At 41.1% G+C, this 17,590-nt stretch overlaps 1 protein-coding gene and 1 long non-coding RNA gene across 8 annotated transcripts in view; one reads left to right on the top strand and one right to left on the bottom strand.

The window, feature by feature from the left end:
* LOC132210901 (uncharacterized) overlaps positions 1 to 4,382 on the top strand; it is a 64,802-nt gene extending 60,420 nt beyond the window's left edge. The window contains exon 3 of the long non-coding RNA XR_009447132.1: positions 3,543 to 4,382. This is a non-coding gene — a long non-coding RNA (uncharacterized LOC132210901). The remainder of the gene's footprint in view (positions 1 to 3,542) is intronic.
* Positions 870 to 17,590, bottom strand: part of LOC125462207 (sodium/myo-inositol cotransporter 2-like) — a 52,690-nt gene continuing 35,969 nt past the window's right edge. The window contains exons 14-18 of one of the 7 annotated variants that reach the window (XM_048551938.1): positions 16,917 to 17,132; positions 7,356 to 7,422; positions 4,041 to 4,136; positions 3,880 to 3,948; positions 870 to 3,591 (exon numbers count right to left, since the gene is read on the bottom strand). In XM_048551938.1, the coding sequence (XP_048407895.1) occupies positions 3,380 to 3,591; positions 3,880 to 3,948; positions 4,041 to 4,136; positions 7,356 to 7,422; positions 16,917 to 17,132 (660 nt within the window). In that variant the 3' untranslated portion in view covers positions 870 to 3,379. Of the gene's footprint in view, positions 3,592 to 3,879; positions 3,949 to 4,040; positions 4,140 to 7,355; positions 17,133 to 17,590 lie in introns of those variants that run through there. The other 6 variants (XM_048551939.1, XM_048551937.2, XR_009447130.1 and 3 more) reach the window with 6 other exon arrangements.

Genomic DNA, 17,590 nt, shown 5'->3' with positions numbered 1-17,590 from the left:
CATGTTGACATTTAAGGCATTTGTATTTGCAAAAGAGCGTAATGAGGTGAATTTATTAAAAACTTCACTAATCGTCAACTGTCTATTAAATTTAAAACCACGACACACAAAGAAAGGATTTATTTTCTCGACACCACAATATTTAAATCAGCACATGACAACAAACACGAGTAAATAGAATTTTTTTTCAAAATAACACACTTCAAAGTACTTTTATGGCAAGGTGAGATGGAGCGAATTATCTCCTCTGTTTTCAATCTCTTCAGTTGGCCACGACCAATGTTAACAACTCTCTTCTAGCATGAGCTATACCTCTGAAATAAAAATGGGGTAACTGAATGTCTCTTCTAACATTTTGTTGAGTGAAAGAAGGAGCAGTTTTCTTATGTTAACACTGAGAAAAATAATAAAGGTAAAATGTCAAACATCTGGGCATAGAAGTACAAAATTATGAAAGGATTGTGTTGAATACAAAAGGAAGATGAACAGAATATATGATATAAAACCTCTAGGATGTCCATGAGATGTGAATGTTTTAACCTGAGATGGCCATTGTTTAACTGGTGTCTCGAGTGATCAGCAGCACTGACTATGTCAGTTCTCCTTGTGTTCTGGGGTTTGCTTTAATCAGCTCTGTCACTGAGCTGTTCTTCCTGAGAGGCTGATAGAGTACATTCGCCAACTGATTCAAGTTGCAGTCAAAAATCCGTCTGCTCTCTTCCACCAAAAACACCCGTGTCCAAAACTCTCCCTCCGCTTGGACCCCCACGTCTGGCTCTGTACTTGCACTAGCCCCGTTCATCGATAATTGTCCAAGTGACATTGGTCAAAATCAATTTCTCTGAAACCATCCCCACTGCCACCCCCCACCCCCACCACTTACTCACTCAAACCATCACCCTCTGAACTGACTGCACTCCATGCTGTCAGATCCAACCCTAATTTTATGCTGTTGTTGTCTGACGTACTGACCTCTACATTGCAGAGGCTGAGTGCCAGCTGTCAGATACCTCCTCCTGACTTCCCCTGGACCATGACCCTACCATGGAGCACCAGGCCATGTGTCTACAATGGTCGCTAATCTCGTTTCATCTGGGATCTCACCCCCGCTTCCACTGCCATTCAAGCTCATAACCCCCAACCCACACAGCTTGCTTCTACCTCTTTCATGGGCAGACTCATTGTGTCAGCCTGCTGTTGCCCCACAGAATTCATCTCTTCCTACCTTGACTCAAGTTTTTTTTCTCTCCCCTTGTCTAGTCCCTTCCCACTTATATTTGCAACTCTTCTGATGCTTTATGTCAGTTTCATAATTTCTAGTTCACAGGCTCCAGCCACCTCCTCTTCACCATAGATGTGCGATCCCTTTACATCCCCCCTCAGGATGGTCTCAGGCCTCTCCGCTTTTACCAGGAAAAAATGCCTGAACCATCCCCATCCACCACCATCCTCCTCTGCCTGCCCAAGCGTGTCCTCACTCTGAGCAACTTCTCTTTTAATTCCTCCTACTTTCACAGGTCAAAGGGATGGCCATAGGTACCTGCATGGGGCCCAGTAATGCCTGTCTCGTTGTAGGATACATGGAACATCCCTTGTTCCAATCCTACTCTGGCACCCACTCATAACTCTTTATCTGATACATTGATAAGATCATCAGTGCTGCTTCCCTCTCTCATCTGGAATTGGAAAAGTTTATCAGTTTGGCTTCCAATTTCTACCATGCCCTCACACCCTGCTTCCTGTAAAGACGCCATTCCATTCTTTAAGTTCCTCCATCTCCGTTGCATCTAGTCTGATGTCAATTTTGACCAGGGGCCTCTGAAATGTCCACCTTCTTCCTCAGCTGAGGATTTCCCACCAACGTATTCTAATCCATCTGCTGCACCTCGGCCCTTGCTCCCCAACAGCATCCATTTCTAAAGGATCATCAGCTACCATTTACACCACCTCCAGTGGGATCTCACCATCAGATACCTACCTCCCTCCTTTGCCTTGTCAGCCTCCCACAGGGACCATTTGCTGTAGGACACTGGTCTACTCCTCCTTCTATCCCAATACCATCCACTGACCACCCCACTAACCCCCACCATTTTCCCATGCAATTACAGAAGGTGCAACACCTGCCATTTTTTCCTCTATCCTCACTATCCAAGGGCCCATCCACACCTTCCAGATGAAGCAGCGATGTACCCGCACTTCACTCAGTCTAATTGGCTGCATTCACTGCTCACACTACTCCACACTGGGAGATGAAACACAGATTGGGCGACCACTGTGCGGAACACCTACAACATTCGACCACAAAAATGGCCCGAAACTTTCCGGTAGCCTGCCATTTCAATGCAGCACCATGTTCCCCGGCCAACATCTCTGCCCGAGGCTTGCTGCTGTGCTGTAATGAATTTCAGCACAAACTGCAAGAACAGCCTATTGTCAGAAACTAATGGTCTCCATTTGCAGCTATGCATTCTCCGAAGCTGATCTTTACCAATTGCTTTGTCCATCCAACTGTTTTTTACTCTTTCTCTCTCGCTCTGCCTGGGTTCCATCACCATCTACCATTTACTGCTTACCCCTGTCCCCACCCTTTCTTTAACATAAAAAACTAACCTTCTCCTAGCTACTCAGTTCTGAAGAAGGATCACTGGACCCAAACATTAACTCTAATCTCGCTCTACAGATGCTGCCAGGCCTGCTGTTTTTCCAGCAAATTCCATTTGAGTTTGATTTCTAGCATCCACATTTCTTTTGTATTATTTCATCTTTTTTGGAATTTTGCAGGTAGAAAATATAGGCAAAAAAGCACAAAATCCGTGGATCAGAGTCCAGCCCAAAAGGAATGGAATGAAGTGACCTTATCACTATTGCACTTTTTGGTATTCGGTGATGATGTGCTTGTTAACTGCCACTAGTTTCGATTTGGCAGCTATCAGTTGGACCTAGGTTTTGTCTTGAGATTTTTTTTTTCTCCTTTCTGTCATGTCTTTGAGTATTATTATTTTGCCCACACAGTCAGTCAGAGAGGAAGTAATTTTCTCTTGCTGGCAGATTTGACGATCTAAGACCCAACTACCCTCTCTCATTTCAATGCTGTTATAAACTGCCACTTACAACAGGACCAACATCAAGTTGCTGAGCAGGTATTGTTTTTATCAAAGACACCTGGTACCTGTACAAATGCAGCAAATCCAGTTCCAGCCAAAGAATAACCAGACAGTTCCACCTTTCCATCAAGTCACAGGAGGAAATAATTGAGATTCCAAAATTCCATTTTCCAGTTTGTATTTCCAAATAAAATCTTGACACTGAGTAATCTTTACACTGGTTATTTCTAGATTTATACAATTTTCAATTTACTATAAACGATTGTGTTAGTCTTTTAAGAGAAAAAACCATAGAGGAAGACAGCAGCACTCAAACAGATGATTAAATTAGCATTAACAAAATTGCGCATGTGACGGTCTTCACTGAGCGAGTCAGCAGTGTCCAAAACTTCACTTGTAGGAGCATTAACTGTTTCTTTCTTATTATCCATCCCACAGAACCACAACAGGAAGGAGATCAGCTTTGAACGTTTATTCACTGATTCATCTGTGGGAGAGAGGGAAGGAGTCAAAAGTTATGATCCAGAATATCCCAGAGCACGTTGAGTATAAAATCAAATCATTTAGGAATGGGTCAGTACTGAAGAAACAGTTTCTTCCTTCCTGATTTGCTTGATGAGACTACTTGCCTTGATTTTAACTTATGAAATGTCAAAAATAGCATGGGATTTAGGCACAAGATCCCCACTGCAATTATTTATCCTTGTCTTGGGTTGAAATTACAATCCTGGTGCCCTGTGTGCTATTATAGAGATGTAAACATAAAGTTACTTACCCACTGAGAAGCTGGCATTGCTCATGTTACTGACTTCCTCTAAATAAACCTTACCATCGTCTGGTTGATCTGGGAGAGAGCAGAATTGGTGACAGCATTACGTCTCAGTTACAATCCTGTTGCATTGTGCACCAAATCAATAATCCTGCTGGATTGTCTACCTTTTGAGAAGGTGATGCTGTTTGCATTGCTGATATCCTCTTGGTGCTGCTTACTCTCTGTAGGCTGTTTCATTGTACAATCTATTTCAGATGCAGCTGCTGGAGAAGAAATACAATAGATTGTTTTGGGATTCTGCTGGTTATGTGATGATACTTGTAGTCTCTTCTTGCATCTAATCCCTTCCCTTAATGTGAAGATATTGGTAAATATTGACTGTCAGTTTATAACTTCCATCATCTGATTTTAATACCTGAGAACTTTTGTAGACTAAAATTGTTTTAAAAAGACAAACAGTAACCTAAACTAGCTGCAACAATTAGTTGTTCACAGAATAAACACAAATGCAGAATAAATAAAATTATCTAAAATGAAATTACCATTTCAGCTAAAGACATCCAAACTGTTGAACTGTGTCAGGTGTTGAGAAACTCACACCACCTGTGTTAATTTACACTTGGGTGAGAAGTTGCATGTATTGCAAATGAAAGGGCTGCCTGCAAATATCCAGCTTGAAATGACAAAAGAGCCAGACTCAGAAATAGAAAACTGAACCATATTTTAGTAACTGTTTGGCAGAGCATTTAACAGACAGAAAGAAGTACTGACTGGTAACTGAAAGTCCTAAGTATCTCTTTCTCTCTAATTTCTCCTCATTATGTCAAAAACAGCATTCAGTGAAAAAAGCAAAAAACAACACAGACTGAATTTTGTTTTTTTGTTGGCAAAGCCTAAGTTGTGTCAAGTTTTTTGAAGGGAATTCTGCTGCAATGCCAAGCAGGCTCTATTAGGGTACCTTATCAAACTCAGCTCGTTAACTAACATAAAACAAAGAACTTTTGATGCTGGAAACCTGAAACAATAATGGAAATTGCTGGAGAAACTCAGCAGGTCTGGCAGTGTCTGTGGAGAGAAATCCGAGTTAACATTTTGAATCCAGCGGTCCTTGTTCATTAGTAATGTGAGATTGGTATCTCTGGCTGAGGGGGAAAAGTGCAAAAAGGCAAGGCAAGTCAGACATGCAGTGAGCATCAAGGTAGGCCCAGAATGAGTAAGCACTATGATTGTGAATGAAGCATGCAGAGATGCAGCTTGGTCCAGTCTGTGTGTCCTTGCTGCTACATTACAATAACAGTTACCAGAGTAGCCCAAGATACAGCATTGAAGTGCAGAAGTTTCTTGTGAGTTGGCCAGAGATGTAGCATGATGGTTCTTACAGGGTGGCTCGTTATCAGATGCCAATGTCAGTGGACATGATGCGTATGTGTCCAGTGCCCAAATACTGTAGCCTGAGATGTTGGTGCTTGATGTCCAGTGTGGAGATCCTGCAGAGGAAGTGGTGAGCTGAATTTACCAGGTATCTGCTCTGATTTCCATGCTGCATTTTCTCAATGTCTATCTTGTTTGGTAAGTAAGGAAGCTGAATATTAATGAGGTGGGTTGGGCTATCAAAAAGCCATTTAACAAGGAGATCAATTGTCAACTCACCACTATTGAGCTGGAAACCTAATTGTGCTACTTATGAAAATCATAAAAGACAGAGCAAGAAGCTTCCGAAGTATGATCAGCTTCACTGGACTTTGGGTCTGATTCTGCCACAAATTGTGCCATAAGCCTACATTACTCAGACCCCTACAAGATTACTCCAACCATTTATGAACAATTAAATAATCCCCTCAGACTTTGCTACTGCTAAGGATACAAGGCAACCATTAAACAACTGTTGACTCAGGTTAAAATTTAACACCTCCAGCACTCTGAGGACATTAAAAGTCCTCTTACTGTCCCTGGTACACTCTCCCCTTTTAAACTTTACACCTGCGATTGTGTGTGTCTTACGTCACAAATTTATTATTTTTCTCTAGGTTATTATGTAATAGCATTCATCTTCATTTCATTCATGAAAACTGGGTAAATGGCTCCTTAATTTTGACTGGTACTACGTTTTACTTGAAGTATGTTCACTGCAGCTAAAAAGAAAAATAATTGTTTATTCTGCCTGACCAAGAGGTGTTGAAAAAGTGGGGAGCTGAATTATCTCTCCTTGCTTGGCCATTCCCTTTTTTTTGAAATTTTTTGCCATTTGGTTACTGTGAAGGTCCGTCATGGAACTTAACTGGGTCAAAATCCCCAAATTTGCTCCGTAACGCATTGTGGGTCAACCTACAGCACATGGACTGCAGTGGTCCAAGAAGCCAGTTCACCACCATCTTCTCAAGCGCACCTTCTGAAAGAAAGCTCACTGGACACAAAGCATTAGCTCTGCTTTTTCTCCTCAGGTGCTGCCAGACCTGCTGAGTTTTTCCAGCAATTTCTGTTTGTTCAACGATTTCCCAGCAACTGCCATTCTTGTTTTTTGTTTCGTAACCTGGTCAAGGCTAACTAGGGACAAGCTACAAATGGCAATGATACCATGAGCGCATAAAAAAATTTCACCTTCCCAGAACTAAAACCAAAATCTCATTTACTTTTACTTTAGAATCTAAGTTCCCAAATGATAATGATATACTCTAACATTCACACTTATGCTAATTCAAATGAAGTTAACCACCTGCAGGAGGCAGAGTGACAGCAAACTGTTCAACCTGGCAACATTATGCACCATGACCAAAGGCAAAATGTCTCAGCCTGTGTGTTCGCAACGTCTCAGTCTATGCGTTCGCAGTGTCTCAGTCTGTGCGTTCGCAGTGTCTCAGTCTGTGCGTTCGCAGTGTCTCAGGCCTGGAGATGAGCAGTCAGGAAGAACATAGAGAGAGCAAAGGACAAAAGAAACCAGCGGATGGCAGAAAAGTGAGCCTGCCAGAAGGAGTAAGCATCAGTTGTCCAATACATCTGCAGGTGGAACTGACGCATGAATCAGCTTTTAACAGCCACAATAGAGAATGTTCTACACAGAAAGGACATTCCTTCTTGATGCAATTGTTTCCCAAGACAGGGGGGTACCATAAGCTCTGCATTATCCACTGCTCAGACTAGTGAGAGAGTTGTGCATCTCTAAGAGACACAGAACTCTTTAACAGTTTCCAAACAACATACATGATTCTCTTTCCTGCATCTGGAAGGTACTAAATCATAACTTATCATGTTGATGCAGCATTACATCAGAAAGAAAGGCTTACCTTAGATCACATCAAATTGCCCTATACATTGGGTAGTTGCTACACTTGTACATAATTATAGCTGTGTTGCATTCATGTCAGGGGTATGGTTTTTGTTCTGCCTCTAGTATATCATGTATCATTGCAATGATCGTCAAGGACTTCTTCCTTGAAAGTGTGATTTTGCTCATGTTAGCAGTTCCTTGACATGTAGCTTACCTTCATCAGGCTGTTTTACTACAGAATTGTTTCTTTCAAAACGGGTGAACCAGGTCAAGCGGCTAATCTAAGATTGGAGAAGAAAGGTTATAGCACAACATACGAGGATGCTAATTTTGCTGTGGTTAATGTTGGCTAGGCATTTCAAACAAGAACTCTTGTTAACTGGACACATCAAGCAGACTTTCCCCCGGTAAAATATATGAATAGCTGTTGGGATGATGGTGGTTGCAATACTAGACCCAAGATAATATTCTGGGGACATGATCACAAATTCTGACAAATAGTTGGCTGAATGAATAAATCTGACATCTGAAGAATCTCAGTAATGGTGACCATGAAACTATCTTTGATCGAAGCAAAGAACCATATGATTTTTTAATTTCTGCCCAAGTCCACCTTGTGTCACTGGCAAGTCCCCCTATGTCCCTGGCTTGCATGTGACTCCAGATCCACAATAATGTGGTTGACTCCTAACTGCTCTCTGAAACATCCTCGCAAATTCCTTAATTAAACGACAGTTAAGGATAAGCAACAAATGCTGGCCTCACCAGAATGACCACATCCCATGAAAGAAGGAATGTTAAAGATCATACACTTTCAATGAATCAGGCCCAGTTTACAATGTCTGCATATTTCCAACTGTGAGAGTTGCTCACCTTGACTTATGTAGCCCTGCTCCATAGTTCAGAGCCAGGAAGAATGTTTTGCAGTAGAATTGCCAGAGACTTATTTCAGGTGTATTGAATCCATTCCAAGTTGTGGAGACATTCCTAAAAATCAAAAAAGATCTAAAGGATGATTTGAACTGCCCAGCAGAATCTGGAAGGAATGGGCAGTTAAAATTGTCTGAGGTACTCTCAAACCCGAAGCAGTCATGATTCCACTGTATGACATTTCAACCTTCTATACTGGGCAAGGATACCGAGGCAACAAATATCGTTCTATTTCACAAATATATTTCAGGTCCCCATGAGATGCAATGATAATTTTCACTGAAGTTTCAGCAGGGAATTTGACCTAAAGTTTTGACTAGTGAAAGCCTATCAGGGCCAGTCAGGCCCCTTAAGACCTCACCAGGAACATTTAAGCCTCTTGTTCTGTATCAAGTGAGATCTATGTTCACAGCACAACCCAGGCCAGCACGCCAGATAGAGGATCAGAAACCTGTCGACCTTGTATCAAAGTGGAGTCAATCTGCCTCTCAATTTGAAGACCAGAAGAAATAGGAAGAAGAGAAGATCACTTGTCCTTGGTCCTAGGCCTTACAACAGGATCATGTCATTTTCCACTGCTTTTCCATCCAGAGTTGCTGGAAAATCAACCAATGGGAATTTGAATGCAACTTTGGAGTTAAAGTGGCCTGGGTTTCAGTTCTGGAACATTTTTCAACTCACTTCACTATCTACCTGCCCAGAAGCAAATGGAATTAAAAGCAATGTCTCTCATGACAACGATATTAGTTATTGGCCACGATTTTACTGAAGCAATGACAACCAAGCCTTCAAACTGTACGGACATGGTGGAGAGGCCCGGCAACTTACATGAGCATTCCGGTGTGTAAATCCAGAAGTTACAGGGGGCCACCCTCCAGTTCTCCAGAAGCTTCATGGTATCAGTCATCAGCCACCCTGCAGATCGAAATGCCCACTCACAAATTACTCTGTTTGAAAAATGTTGGCTTTTGTGGGAGTTCTCTCATTTTGTGAATCTTTAATAAGGACAAATATACCAATAGGGAACTTCCAAAACCCTGTTGGACATAAGTAGATTTGTTACGTTTTCTCAAACTCAATTTATCAGATTTTTAAAATGTTTAGGTGGATTTAACAAGGTATCATTGCTTGTTTAAATAGTCTTTGAAATGATCCAATATTTGTCTCTTTTGAAAACTTCTGACTTTAAAATTGTACTTATTTATGACTTTGTAAAATTGTGCTGATCAAGTTAACCTGCTTTCATCTTTTATTCCTTTGATTCTTTTTTTAACAATGACAGAAACAGAGGCAGTTGGCTTTTGACAGATTCTGTGTCGTGGTTTCTAGTCACTGCACCATGTGAGAAGAAGTGGATAATTAATCAACCTTCAGGGGGTAGAGGCTCTATAAATACCAACAATGAGGAGCCCAACATATGTGTTTCTCTTTGATCATTTATTGCCCATCCCTAAATGTCCAGAGGACAGTTAAGAGTCAATCACATTACTGTGGGTCTGAACACACATGCAGGCCAGTTAAGGATAGCACATCTTCTTTACTAAAAGGGACCTAGAGGAGTTTTTATGACAAATGACAGTGGCTACGCAGTCAGTTTTTAAGATGCAGAATTCCATTGTATTAACATTTCGCCAGTAGCCATGTTTTGACTTGATACCATGTTCCCCAGAATACCAATGCATAGTTCTAGTCCAGTGACATTACATCATTGCCTCCAAGGTCAGTGCAAAAGACAAAAGCTGAAGCATCTCCAATCAACTAGAACTGCCAAGTAGATAATCCATCTCAGCTCCTGCACCGCCCTCTCCGAAATACACAGCTTCACAGATGCCAGCCTTCAACCAATTCATTTTACATGAAATCAAGAAACAGCTGAAGACAGTGATTACTGTAAAACTATGGGCTGAGAACATTCCAGTAACAGTAATGAAGACCTGTGTTCCAGAACTGTGCTGCTAGCTAATGTGGTCCAGTAGAGCTACAACACTGGCATCTACCCGACAACGGGTAAAATTACGCAGGTATGTCCTGTGCCCAAAAAGCAGGATAAATCCAATGCAGCCAATTAATGCCCTATCAGTCCATTCTCTATCATCAGTAAAGTGATGGAAGGGGTTGTCAACAATGCTATCAAGCAGCACCTGAAAAGGAGTAATGCTCAGATTCAGTTCAACCAGTGCCATTCACTTCCTGATCTCATTATAGCCTTGGTCCAAACATAAATTAAAAAGCTGAACTCCAGGGGTGACATAAGACTGACTGTCCTTCACTTAAAGGTCACATTGGATCGAGTGTGGCAACAAAGACCTCTAGAAAACAGGAATCAATAGGAAATCCCTCAGCTGGCTGGCATCGTTCCTTTCACAAGGAGGATGGTGTGGTTGTTTAAAGTCAGTTAACTCAGCTCCTGGACATTGCTATAGGAGTTTCTCAGGATAGTGTCCTAGGCCCAACCATCTTTAATTGCTTCATCAATGACCCTCCCTTACTAACAGTGTTAAGGAGGAGCCTACACCCTTCAATCTGCAGAGTTCAAGAGGGAAGCTCATTGCTCTTCTCCAGAGTAATTAGGAATTGGCAGTAAATGCTGGTCTAACCAGCAATATCCATATGCCATGAATAAATAAATAAACAAGATGTCACAGAATCCCATAAGTATTATGGTACAGAAGGAGACCATTCAGTCCTTTGTCTCTGTATCAGCTCTCCACACAAACATCATGACAGTGTCATTCTCCTGCTTTTCCTCCATTGTTTCTATTCATATACTCATCCAGTACCTTCATGAATGTGTCAGCTGAACCTGCTTCCACCAAATTCCAGATAGTGCATTCCAGACACTAACTACTCACTGTATGAAAAACTTTTCTCTCCTTCCATGTGTGCTTATGTGAATCACTTTAAATCTGTGCCCTCTCATTCTTGATCTAATTATGAGTGGGAACAGTTTCCCCCTATCTACTCCATCCAGCTCCTTTATGATCTTGAAAACATTTAGTGCTAGCATCGTTTGCTCCAAGGACAAACTCCTAACCTCTCCAATTTGGTCACACAACCTACATTCCTCTAATTTTGTTTGTCCACTGCACAGACCTCCAGTGTCCATGTGTAGCAGCAACTTGTGCGGGATTCAACGCACAGCACACTGATTGGCATACCTGGGACTTCTGAGTGTCTGCACAGCTGCACAGACACATAATTTAAAGGGAATGTTTTCTCTCTAATGTGTTCACATCCTTTCTATCATGTGTCACACAGACTGTACACAATACTGCAGCTGAGATCAAATAAGTGTCCTGCATAAACTCAACATAACCTCCTTGCTCTTTTACAGTATTCCTCTATTAATAAGGCCATGTTTTATTAACTGGTCTCTCCACCAGTCCTACCACCTTCAGTGATCAGTGCACATATGCAGCCAGGTCCCTTTGCACTGCATACCTGTTAGAATTGTATCCCCCATTGTCTCCTGTCCCTCTACCAACATGCATCATCTCACACTTCTCTGCATTGAACTTCATCTGCTATCTGTTTGCCCACCCAACCATTTGTCAAAGCCTTTTGAAGTTCTACACTGTCCTGCTCACAGTTTATAACTCTTCCAAGTTTTGGTATCACCTACAAATTGTCTGTTGCACACCAAGATTCAGATCATTAATGCATGTCAGGAAAAGCAAGGATCCCAATATTAAACCTGGGCAACTCCTTTTTAAACCTTCCTCCAGCCCAAAAAACATCCAGTGATCATTACAGTACTTGCTTATCATTCAGCTGATTTTGTATCTACCTTGCTATTATCTTTTATATTCCATGAGCTGTACTTTCCTTACAGGTCTGTTCTGTGGCACTGTATCAAATGCCTTCTGGAAGTCCATGTACACTACATCAGCGGCATTACCCTCATCAATTCTGTCCCTTGCCTAATCAAAAAAACTCCAACAAGTAAGTTCAACATGATTTCTCCTTGAGAAATCCAGGCTGTCTCTTCCGAGTCAATACACCTTTTACCGCATGACTACTAATTCGATGCCAAATAATTATTTCTAGAAGCCTACCCAGCTCTGAAGTTTAACTGACTGGTCTATGATCACGGGGCTTATCCTTACAGACTGTTTTGAACAGTGACATGATATTTGCAATGCTCCAGTCTCCCCCTGAGACTAGGCAAGACTGAAAGACTTGTGGCCAGTGTTTCCCTGCAATTTTCACTCACACGTCCTTCAATATCCTTGAATGCATCCAGTTCGATTCCAGAGCCTTGTCAACTTTAGGTACCAACAATCTATCCAACACTTATTGTTTATCAACTATAAATCATTCTAGTGACAGAGCTACCTCCTCTTTCACCAGTCTGCTCTGCCATTCGATCATGGCTGATACATTTCTTGACCCCATTCTGCTTGCCTTATCTCCATAATCCTTGACCCCTTATTAATCAAGAACTTATCTATCTCTGTCTTAAATACACTCAATGATTTTGTCTTCTCAGCCCACTTCAGCATTGAGTCCCACCGATTCTTTACTTTCTGGCTGAAGAAATTCCTCCTCATCTCGATTCTAAATGGTTGTTCCTTCACTCTGAGGCTGTACCCTTGGGTTCTAGTCTCTCCTACTAGTGGAAACATCCTCTCCATGTCCACTCTATCTGGGCCTTTCAAGCTTCTATAAGTTTCATTGAGATTCCCCCTCATCCATCTAAACTCCAACTAGTACAGACCCAGAGAGCTCAACCACTTTGCATATGACAAGCCCTTCATCTCCAGCATCATTCTTGTAAATCTCCTTGGACCCACTCCAAGAGCAACACATCATTCCTTACATAAGGGGCCCAAGATTGCTCACAATATTCCAAGTACGGTCCGAACAGAGCCTTATACAGCTTGGTAATACATCCCTGCTCTTGTATTCTCATGAATTCTCAAACAAATATGTCATTGCATATGCTTTCCCAACTGCCAAATGAACTTGCATGTTAACCTTAAGAGAATCCCCTGAACTAGAACAAGATCCTGCCTGCTTCAGATTTCCGAAGCCTTTTCCCATTTAGAAAATAATCTACATCTTCATTCTTCTTACCAAAGTGCGCAACCTCACACTTGCCCACATTGTAGTCCATCTGTGCTTTCTTTGCCACACTCTCCCCACTCTACTACTCTGTCCAATCCCTCTGTAGCCAATGAAAAGTCAATGTAAAGTATCATTTAAAACCTCGGTCATGCCTGCTTCCTGCAACTGTCAATTCCAGTTTTAGAAACTAAGCAGTCCTACTCCTCATTTTTCCATTGATTTTACTATTTGTATGCCTTTAGAAGACTTTGAGATGATTCTTTATGTTGGATGCCAGTCTTTTCTCATAATTCCTTTTTTTTCTAATGTGTTTTTTGACCTCCCCTCTGAACCTTTTTTATCCCTGTTAGATCTCAATTGTGTTTTCTATTTGATACCTGTCATAAGCACACTTTCTCTTCTTTATTTTAATTTCTGTCTCCTTTTTCATCCAGGCAGCTCCAGATTTGTTTGAGGTATCATATCTTGACTATACCTGCACCATCTTCTCTTTGAAGGTAGCTGATGGCTCTGTTACTGTTTTTCCTTGTAATCTTTCACTGTAGTCCATCCTCGCCAGCCCCATTCCTGCACTTTTGTAGTCAGCTCTTGATCAGTTGATTACTCTGGATTAATTATGTGATTCTCCACCATATCTCCTAAATGAACCCCCACTGACATCGGATTCACTTGGCTGACATTGTTTTCAAGAACTGGGGCCTTTTCAAAGTTTATTTGTCATAAGTCAAGTTCTAGCTCTCTCTCTTTCCAGAACTGTTTAGTTTTGACAGCAACAATAATACATGCTGTTCAGCAACTTCTCCTGGTTCTAAGAGCAGTCAAACCTTTTACATTGAAAAAGCCAAACTGAAAGACTGTAGTGCAGGGCTCTCCATGCAGCACAGTAAAGGACTCTTGTACGGATTCTGACTTTAACTGAACAAACTTAGTCTTCCTCCATCAATTTTTAGACAATGGCTATCTAAATATGTTTGTAGTTTACAAAGAATATCAGCTTTTTGAAAATCTGCTCAGATATTTTAAAGGATAACAGAACTTGAGAAAAGTTTAATCATAAATGTACCAAATTCTATGAAAAACTTGCTTAGGTCAATAGTAATAATGAGTTACAGTCATTGATAACTTCACGCAGATTCTCATCAATGATTTAGGTAACATACACCAGTTCAACATGTGAGTCACTCATAGATGCAGACGGGTGCATAAGTAAGGAACTAACTAGTCATTACAATTGCAAAAACACAAAACTGCAGATTCTAGAAATCTAAAATGGAAAGCCGGACACGCTCAGCAGATCAGCCAGTATTTGCATTGGCAAAAACAATGTTAACATTTCAAATCTTCCATGTCTTGCAGATGTTAGAGGCATGACTGATTTCAAGTAAATATGGAATCAAGTATTGCTTTCAGGATGCTTTGCCAAAACAAGATACAAGAAACAGAACTTTTTTCATCATTCGTAAGTCGTACTGGGAGGAATATCAACATTAACAGATTTCTTTTTTCAAAAGAAACTGTTTCATCTTCTCTGTGGGCATGTGAAAGAACCTCAGCTAACTGGAGTTTCACAGAAATCCAGATATGTCCCTCTGTCTTGATTTTCTTTTGTTGCTAATCTTTTGAGTAATTGATTATAATTCTACTGATTCTGCATTTTTGACTAATTTTTTAAAATAGGTTTCCTTGTCTTTAAGATGCTGATCCTGGTCTAGTACCATAGACAAAAATCAGTCAACACCGAGTTATTGTCCAACAGGTTTATTTGAAATCACAAGCTTTTGAAGTGCTGCTCCTTAATCAGGTGAAATGATTTGACCTGCTGAAGGAGCAGTAATCCAAAAGCTTGGGACAATATCCTGGTATCATGTGATTTCTGACTTGGTCCACCTTGTCAAACACTGACACCTCCATATCATAGCACCACAGACACAGCCAACATGGAAAGAAATTCGAGAATCAATGAGGTAAATCTATAACTAATGGCAGCTTCTGGCACCTGTCATTTTATTTTTCAGCTCTGCTCCCACGTTAACTTCTCTGTCCTTGATCTGTGCAGATCTACTGAAGTCGAACCCATGCTTGAGGAAAGAGCATCTTGCCTTTCGCTTGGGCACTTTATAACAGTCCAGGCTTGTTACAGAGTTCAACAATTTTAGATCATAACCAGTCCTCATTCTTTTTTTGGACAAGCGATGATGTTCCCATTTACAGGTTCCCTGTTAAGTTTCTAGTCATATTATCCAACTCTGCACTGCCGTACATTTTGGCCATTTTATCTATCCTGCTTTCCAACTTATTGCTGAGCTTCCCTTTTCCACTTTTCTCCACTGTTCTCCTTTCCTTGACTCTTATCTGCTTAATAACACTGAGATCTCCAATATTTTTTGTCAGTATGCCAAAGAAATCGTTGATCTGAAATGTTAAATCTGTTTCTGTGAAGACAAGTATTGCCTGTTCCGTCAAGCATATTGAACTTCCTGTTTCCTTTAGGCATCTGCCGTTTTGAGTCACTGATGGGAAGGTTGCTTTTTAAAATGAGGAAGCAGCTAAATAAAAACAGGATGAGACTGAAACTCGCCAACTACACAGAGACAGAGACATTCTCATTTTTTTGATTAGCAAAATATTCTATTCCAAAAACCAGCTGGTGAAAGACAGAACTGGAACCAATCTTTACACACTTTGATATTTATTGACAGAGTTACACATTACACGCATATGTCTACTAACCCAACAACCACAGTTTTAGCTTGTGTCTATTGAGATGTTTTCTAAGCAACCTCTCCAGAGATGTTATGACACATGTCTAATGGAGAGCACTGCACTGTTTACCCAAAATGGCAGCGCACCAACAAAAGTGGAATAAGGTAGGGAGAGACTGAGGGAACTAAATTAAAGTGGTTATGTGTCTACCTTTTTTGTCCTGAGATGATTTTATGCACCACTGAGCATTTTTTCCACCACCAAATCACCCTTTTTTTTCTTTTATTCTCCATCACTAAATCACCCACCTCTCTAACGAAATAAGCAATTTATGTGCAAAGCCTGTCAGGTACACAGTGCGATCACAACAATAGTGAAGAAAGATAGAAAGAGTGGACAGGACTAAGTTAAAATGTTTTTGTGTCTATTTAAGATGTTTCCTAATCAACCTGTTCAGAGATGGAGAAAGTGAGTCTTGAACCCAGGCTTACTGGCCCAGAGGTAGGGATTCTATCAGTCTGCTAAATGGGCCTGTCCCTTGTGCCTACTTACAGAGCTCAAGTGAATTCCTCTACCCACATAAAAATTAAACAAAGTACACATACAATCAACATAAAAGGCTCTATCTAACTCTCTCACTGCTCAAACACACTCACTTGAGACTTAGATAACAAAGTGTGGAGCTGGATGAACACAGCAGGCCAAGCAGCATCTCAGGAGCATAAAAGCTGACATTTCGGGCCTAGATCCTTCATCAGAGAGCACTTGAGACTTAGATTTGATTGAATAAGAACATCCGAAATTGCCAGGTATGAAAACAGCATCGTGACTAAACACTTCCAGTGATGACAAGGAGAAATCATCGAATACCCAACAACCCTCATGTAGCTTAAGTAAATGCTCCCTGGTTCCGTTGAACTGGAACAATCTCAGTAGGTTTACAATCCAATCCTTTGTTTATTTGACTTCCAGCAGGTAGTCTCCAAGGCTGTGCTGCCTTAAAGTAAGTAGGTCAAGGCCCATCGGCATCTCTGAATTGCCCAGCTGAAATATTTGAGATGATTGAATCACTTACCCTTTCTAGATCTGGAGGTTTTGTACTGAGACTGATGATCACCACAACAATCAATGTAAAGACAGAAAGGATGATGGAAAAGTGCAGGTAATGAACATACTTGGTCACCAGAGGCCGATTATCAGGTTGGCCACACAGAGGCTCTGGATAAATGAAGTCCAAAACCATTCGAGTGCAACCAACCAGGATCCCTGTGAGGAGGCCCCAGAACGCGCCCTGTGCACATAAGCAGAATCAGACATTAAATCTTTTTGATTTCCAGGAAATCTGCACAGACACATTCTCCCAAGATTTATATTTTTACATTGGAAACAAAAGTTAAAAGATCAAGTTCTAAATCTGAGGCACTGTTACATTTGAAAAGAACATGTGGGGTACTGAACAAGGTGTCAACTAGAATTTAGTTGATAACTCAGTTGAACGTTTGTGTTTCAATATCCATTTAAGAAATTGTCATGTTACTACAGTACCCTGTAGGATATAACACAGTGTGGAGGTAAAGAAACACAGCAGGCCAGGCAACATCAGAGCAGCAGGAAAGCTGACCTTTCGGGCTTAATGGGGCCCCATTTCTGAAGAAGGGTCCTGACCCGGAACATCAGCTTTCCTGCTCCTCTGATGCTGCCTGGCCTGCTGTGTTCCTCTAGCTCCATACTGTGTTATCTCAGACTCCA

The sequence above is a fragment of the Stegostoma tigrinum genome, chromosome 23, assembly GCF_030684315.1.
Source record: "Stegostoma tigrinum isolate sSteTig4 chromosome 23, sSteTig4.hap1, whole genome shotgun sequence".
Lineage (NCBI taxonomy): Eukaryota > Metazoa > Chordata > Chondrichthyes > Orectolobiformes > Stegostomatidae > Stegostoma > Stegostoma tigrinum.
Note: the sequence above shows the minus strand (reverse complement) of the source record. Positions and strands in the feature narration are given on the sequence as shown.